The 7,132-nt window shown below is 44.4% G+C and overlaps 2 protein-coding genes across 2 annotated transcripts; one reads left to right on the forward strand and one right to left on the reverse strand.

Annotated features, from left to right (window-relative positions):
• Nucleotides 1–707: 707 nt before the first annotated feature.
• aifm2 (AIF family member 2) lies at nt 708–3,786 on the forward strand. Its single transcript, XM_003976118.3, has 9 exons — nt 708–954; nt 1,280–1,452; nt 1,705–1,820; nt 1,891–2,010; nt 2,076–2,168; nt 2,304–2,412; nt 2,490–2,642; nt 2,948–3,148; nt 3,272–3,786. Exons 2-9 carry the CDS (start codon nt 1,281–1,283, stop codon nt 3,427–3,429), a joined length of 1,122 nt encoding a protein of 373 aa, XP_003976167.1. The 5' UTR covers nt 708–954; nt 1,280; the 3' UTR covers nt 3,430–3,786.
• elovl6l (ELOVL family member 6, elongation of long chain fatty acids like) lies at nt 3,786–6,678 on the reverse strand. The gene is made up of 4 exons (XM_003976117.3): nt 6,480–6,678; nt 5,544–5,675; nt 4,772–4,923; nt 3,786–4,664 (listed from the first exon to the last, which is right to left on the reverse strand). The coding sequence occupies exons 1-4, from the start codon at nt 6,566–6,568 to the stop codon at nt 4,237–4,239; spliced, it is 801 nt and encodes a 266-aa protein (XP_003976166.1). The 5' UTR covers nt 6,569–6,678; the 3' UTR covers nt 3,786–4,236.
• Between the last annotated feature and the right edge of the window lie 454 nt (nt 6,679–7,132).

Here is a 7,132-nt window from a genome sequence, read left to right on the forward strand (position 1 = left end):
CGGAAACACACAGAATCACTTCCGCTGATCTCTTTCACTATAAAAGCCTTCCCGGTGTTATATCACAATAAAACCAAACATCCCTCACGACTGTTTATCTTTTTTAATATCAAGGGTAAAAGAGGAACGATATAGACTTAGTAATTTTACGAAGAACGGTCTAAAAAGAACGACGTAAACACAAAATTTCTCAACTCAAACAACTTTCTTAAAAAAAAAGATCGTAAAAACATTGACGCTACAGTCTCAAGTCAACCTCCATGAGGCGGCGAACCTACATAAATATTTTAATTTTACGTGAGAACACTACAATTCCTCAATTGTAGATTCCAGGACCATTTCTCTTCTGTTTAATTTTGAGTGATCCAAGTAGTAATAATTTCAATCATAGGATGCTGTCGCTTATATCATCATACTCCCTCAGAAGAACCACATTCGAGCACTACAGAAATGACGTACTTATTTATGTACTTTTTCTTTCTTTTACTTCTTCCTTTCTCAATTAAAATACCTCAAGCATCACACCTGTCTCCAATATTACATCTTCCGGAGTTTTGCAGTGTACATGTTTAAAAATATGAACCGGCATTTAATCACGAATCACAAATCGACTCAGCATCCTATTTAATGAAAACTCAATGTCTTCTGTAGTTATGGTGGGATAGTTAATATTTCCCACAGTACCTGAACGCACCGGACACAACCTTTGCGCCATGGCGTCATGGAATGGTGTTGAAAAGACAGCGGCGATTTCATACATGCACACAGTTATCTACTGTACAGGCAACGTTCATGCTGTGATCCATCATCTACACACGTCGGAAGCTACGGCCGTAAAGGGCGAACTTACTTCCGGTCACGTGGAGCTGCCTGTAGAAGCACGAAGCCAGGGAAAAAAGAAAACTTTTGCCTCCTTTCTTTTACAGCTTTTCCGCAACCTTGAAGTTGTAAAAGGTGAGTACTGCGATCAGAGAGTACTAACAAGTATTTCACAAATACTTTAGTCGAATCACCTTGATGATCCGGAAAATAATTGACCCACTGCGGGTCAATCATGCGATGATGATCACATCTAGACTCCTGATTGAGATGAAAGGATCCATTGATTGTTTGAAGAGCGTTTACGTAAATAGTCTTTTTTGCGCAACATTTTCTGTCACTATATCCACCCCAGAGCATCAGCCCTGTGACTAAAAAGACACATTTCCTGGTGTGTGATGGAGTAGGTCTCGTCTGCATTCATCGTAACAGCATCTTTTACTGGTTTACTGGTTCACAGTATGGGGGGTCAGGTCTCCACCGCTGATGTCCATGTGGTGGTCGTGGGCGGAGGCTTCGGGGGCATAGCTGCGGCTCTCCGGCTCCAATCCCGAGGTTTGGCCTTCACTCTGATCGACCTGAGGGACTCTTTTCATCATAATGTTGCTGCTCTCCGAGCGTCTCTTCAGCCCGGTAACATCTTGAATGTTGAGATCCCTAATTGGTTATATTTGCCTTGTTTTTATGAAACTTCTCTTGTGTTTTTTTTTAACATTTACATTTTAAACGTGTTTTGTATTGTATTTGTAGATTTGCTTTATATTTCTATATCTAAAGGTTTTTAATGCTGAGTCACAGTGACATTTTTGCTGAGGGTAAAATCGGTGCCATTAATATTCTTGTTATCAGTCAGACTTTGACCCCTGACCATTTTCACTTTGACAGGTTTCGCTAAGAGGACGTTTATCCCGTACGCCAACACGTTTGGGGACAGCTTTGTTCAGGGACGAGTGGAGCGAATCGACACCGGGAGACAGGCTGTGGTCCTGGAGGGAGGACGGGTGAGCTGGTTGAGACATCTGCCTGGTTCTGATCCATGTCTGTGGATTTATGGTGTTGTCTGTGCTGCAGGAGATCCAGTTCACCCACCTAATCCTGTGTACTGGGACCGATGGCACTTTCCCAGGGAGGTTCAACACGGTGGCGTCTCACCAGAGCGCCGTGCAGTCGTACGAGGACTTTGTTGGGCAGGTACGACAACAGAACCGAGCCCTGTTGAGAACCAGAATCATTCCCAACAACGTGTGTGTGTTCAGGTCCAGGCTGCAGACTCAGTTCTGGTGATTGGAGGCGGGTCAACTGGAGTGGAAATGGCTGCTGAAATCAGGACTGAATATCCAGACAAGAAGGTGGGGCGTGACTATGGTAACCTCTGATGTCAGGGTGTGTGTCACTCTGGTGACCTCTGACATCATAGGCAGGTCAAGGCTGGATTCTGCTGTTTTGTAACATTTGAAAATTACTGAGGATCAGAAGTTGTCCAGGTGGTTCTGGTCCACTCCAGAATGCAGCTAGCAGACCCGGATCTGCTGCCAATCGTTCGCTATCAAGCCAAAGAGGTTCTGCTTGAGAAAGGAGTCGAGGTTCTGCTCGGTGAGAACACACAGGCAAGTTCTGTCCAGGCGACTTCTGGTTCCGTCCACGTTTACTGGACCCTCTGTACATCTCAGGACACAAAGTGTCCAATCTGTCGGAGCTGAAACTGAACGCCACCACGAAGAACATGGAGGTGGTGACGGACAAAGGAGAACGGATCAAGACAGACCTGATCTTCTGCTGCACCGGCCTGAGAGTCAACAGTTCAGCCTACAAGTCTAGTTTCTGTCAGTGCACACACCCACAGACATGCGCACATTCATAACACACCCACATCCAGTGTCTGATACACACAAACGCGCAGAGAGGAAAATGACCACTAAATATCAATATTTCATAATTTCCCATTAATATATGCCCAAATTTAATTAAGATAAATGTATATGTTTGGCTAAAAACTCTTGATCCTCTGATGCTGTCTATTGCGACATCATGAGGACTAAATTCTGAGGGAATAAACTGCACATCCTGGATAATCATGCCGAGCAGCAGTGTATTCTGGGTAATTACGTCCATACATTTGTCTCTACAGCTGATCACATGACCAATAGCGGCGCGCTGAAGGTCAACGAACACCTGCAGGTCGAAGGATTCTCCAACGTCTTCGCCATCGGTGACTGCAATAACGTCAACGAAGCCAAGACGGCGTATAATGCAGAGCTGCATGCCGGCATCGCCGTTGGCAACATCGCCAACAGTGTGAATGGGAAACGGCTGACAGCATACCGGACAGGTACACACGCAATGCTGCAAATGGAATTATGACTTAAACATATTTATGTTGGCTTGAACCAACTGTCCGGTTAATGTTGGGCTCTGCCCAGAGATCACCTATGTTCATCATCTCGGTTGCTAGGCAACGTGACCATGCTGCTGGCGATGGGCAGAGACGACGGCGTGGGTCAGGTTAATGGTTTCCAGCTGCCACGGTGCTTGGTGGCGTTGCTTAAGAGTCGTGACCTGCTGCTATGGAAGAGCTGGAGGGAGATGAAGCAGAAACAACCAACACCCTGAATGCACCATCCTTCCTCTACTCGTTTAGCCTTTTCTTCTTTTGCAGTTTATACTTGAATGAAATGTTGCTATTCTGCTGCTAATGTCTTAAATTGAAAACGCTTGTTCAAGCTTTTCTTGCTATAAGATCCTCAGGTAGTAGATATTTATATTTTTGGCATTACAATACTGATCCACAACCCTATATTACAGTAATGAGCCATTTTAAATATGGAATTATCCTGAATATTTAAACAGATGTAATTTTCTGACTTGTGAATGAGAAACATTTTCAGCTGTCAGAACCAATTGTTCTCACCATCTTTCATCAGAACTTTGAATTCTGCCTTCATGGATTAAATAAATTCAGACCAAATGTATTTGCACTGTTCAACTTCTTTATTTTACTTTTATAAAAAAAAAACATTCAAGTTTGTTTTTAAATCATCCCTTATCAGAAGCAGAACCATAAAAGGGGACCAGCATGTTCATACAGATATCATGTCCTTCACAGCTGTTAAACATTACAATAAATAAAATCTGTACATAAAGACACCTCGTGCACAAAGATGCACCCCGTGAACGTCAGTGACGATAAAGTTTTAACATTCAGTGAAACGTGAGTTTTCAGGCTGCAAATAAGCTGCCGTCATTCATCAAATCAATTCAAAATAAATAACATTTAGAAAACTAAAGACGAGGCCGGGGCATCACACTGGCAGGAGGGGGCTCCCGTTCCTCAGTAACATTTGAAACTGAAACTTCCTGCTAGTCTTCAGTCATCAAACGCATCAGCAGCTTCACTCAAACCTCCCATCATGCCCCTCTTCACACCGTCTTGGTGGTTTTGGCGTGGCGCTGCAGATAAGTGTGGTAGAAGAAGTTGCAGAAAAGCAGGAGGTAGCTGACGTACATGAGCGCTGCGCAGGCGATGTTGTCCAGGCGAGACGGACAGTCGCCGCCGTGCTGCATCCAGCGGTACACCATCACGCTCACCGCCACCCCCATGGTCATCTGTGCAATCTGAGCGCTCGTGATGAGCACAGCAAAGGGCCGTGGCACGCGCATTCCGGCGGCGCGTGCAGCGTAGTAACTGTACATGAGTGCGTGTACGGCGTAGTTCATGGTCATGAACCAGCCGCCGCCGGCCACCATGTCCTTGTAGGAGTACCAGGAGTAGAGCAGCACGGTGATGTGGTGGTACCAGTGCAGGAAGAGCAGCTTCTGCTTCCTGAGAACCACGAAGGCCGTGTCACCTACAAGACAGAACCCAGGGTTTTACCGGTATCACTGTAAGAAGATCCTGGACTCCTCTTACACAGGCTGTGTTCAAACACTCTGCATCAGAAAACCAAACACTCACCCAGTTCAGGCGCTTTGCTGAGGACAAAGGCGTATGCCCAGAACTTGCTGATGGGTCCATAATAGAAGCTCTGGTCACAGATGGATCTCCTGAAACCGCTGATGCTCAGGATGTGAATCATGTAGGTGCTGGTCCGGACCGCTCCGACAATGCTACCATAGAACCACAGAAGAAGAAAAGAGAGGACATCAGCACCGTTTGACCGCTGAAAGTACTGCAGGCGCAGAGTTCACAAAAGTTCCTATTTTTGCAGAATTTTAAGAGAACACCTGAAGGCATCACCAGTGTGATGGCGTAAACTTTCATTTGTCCCTAAAGGCCTCCGTACATCAGGTCAAACCTAAACCCAGACCCACCGTTCTGCTGATTCAGCTGGAGAACAAAGTGGTGCCGTGAGATCATGACTCGGCATCTAAAGCGCTCAGGTAGGGGTCATGTGACCACCTGTAACCCGAACTCCTGCAGTCTTTGTGTTTATTTCAGGTAAATTTGAAGATTAAACACGTCACTCTTCTTGGTTTGTTTAGACGTTATGTCACACCGCTTCACCACCTGCATGTTCTGTCATGTTTCTCACATGGAATCGCTTGTTGCTAGGAGACAGTTTGGCCTCTAAACAAACTGGTTGGGGTGGACCTGTGAAATTAAAGATGAGCTCATCTGGTACCGGTTTTTGTTGCTGTTAGCATCTTAGTGAAACCCGAGCATGTGGTAATATTCTTATGCTTTTTCATAAAATAATCAAGCATGACGCTTGATTGCTCCTCCTTACCTGAAGATGGCGAGACTAAGCGACCAGAGGATGAGCGGCAACCGCAAGTTCAATTTGGGTCGTAGCTTCATGTAATGCTGACCTCCAAACACGAGCATGGCGTACAGAGCGCTAAACAGAAAAGATTTACTCCTGCGAGAGGAAAAGAATGATGTTAAAGCACGTACAAAGAATGTTACATTTTTCACTTTTGGACCCCTGGGAGGGGCCTGGACCCAGAAGAGCTAATAAAAGATCAGCTTATGCAGATGGGGCTTTCATTTCAAATTTAGAAAGGCTGTTTAAAATTGATGGTCACAGGCAGCCTTTCACAGTGGTCACTGGCTGAAGTTTCACCATGTTGCCTAGCGACAACAAAGGACACTGTAAAGCTGTGATTCAGAAGTTTAGACCTCAAAGTGTTGGAAAACTGAATTATACCATCTTTTAGTTGTGGACATTTTTCTCCTTTTTGAAATATAATTTCTAATTACAGACAATGTTTCGTTTGCTTTATAACAATACTCATAACACGGTTTCGGGATTTCATCATCACTGCAACCGGAAGCAACAGGAAAGACCAGATTCCAGAGATTCCAGTGACATTCATGAAACACCAAAGAAATCTGCCTCTCTAGAAACTAAAGATCGTTTAGTCCCCTTAACGAGTTCAAGATTTGCTTCTGATGAAACACACTGGACAACTTCTGTATACCAACAGTCTTTTCAGGGTTTTGTTCAGTAAAAGACAAATACAGGTTAATTATTTGGTCTTATTCGATTTAAATAAGACGTATCGCTTAGCTGCAGGTTTTTGAAAAATAACAACAAAACCGGGTTAAATCATCCTGGAATCTTTTCCTTTCACATTCATCTGCAAACATTTCGAGTGAAACTTTCAGAGTTTGCTGCTGACCCCCCATCAAACATGACAACAGTCTGGAATCGGGTTCTCACCAGTTATTCTGCATCCACTCCATCGCTCTTCTGTCGTCAAAGCGCCGCTCGAAGCTGAACTCTGAAAGCTGCGCCTGCGACTCATTCATCGCGATCTTAACTTCAATACAGCCTAAAAGGAGACAATACCTCTGGACGTGCTAAAGCAGCGAGGACAAACGCGTTTCTGACTGCTTCCCACCTGCGTCCCTTTCCATTTATCACTGTTGTGGGCGGGGCTTAGAACACACCTGTTTCGGGCGTCGTTCGCTGCGTTTGAGACGTGAAGAAACATTTAGGCTGCTTTAAAAAGGGAACTCTTTGTTCAGAATAAACCAATAACTTGTCCTTTAAGTTTCAACATAAATAATGGATCGCTTTAATTCGACTATTGACTATAACTATCTGAGTTTTATTGACTTTTTCTCCTATAAATGTCCTTTCATGTGTACAATAAAACACAAAAAGCTGAGTTTTTTTTAAAATGGTAAATAATTCGATTAATCTTTATTTATACAGTAGCTGTTACAATCCTGATTGACTCTGTTGGGGTGGGGGTGGGCATCCTGGTGCTGGACAGGGGGTAAAGCAGGGAAGGAGGGATGAGGAGGTGGAGAAAGAGAGTAGAAAGAGGAGGGTAACACACATACGTGCAAATTTATCAGGCAGGTAAT

The sequence above is a fragment of the Takifugu rubripes genome, chromosome 4 (assembly GCF_901000725.2).
Source record: "Takifugu rubripes chromosome 4, fTakRub1.2, whole genome shotgun sequence".
NCBI classification, from domain to species: Eukaryota; Metazoa; Chordata; class Actinopteri; order Tetraodontiformes; family Tetraodontidae; genus Takifugu; species Takifugu rubripes.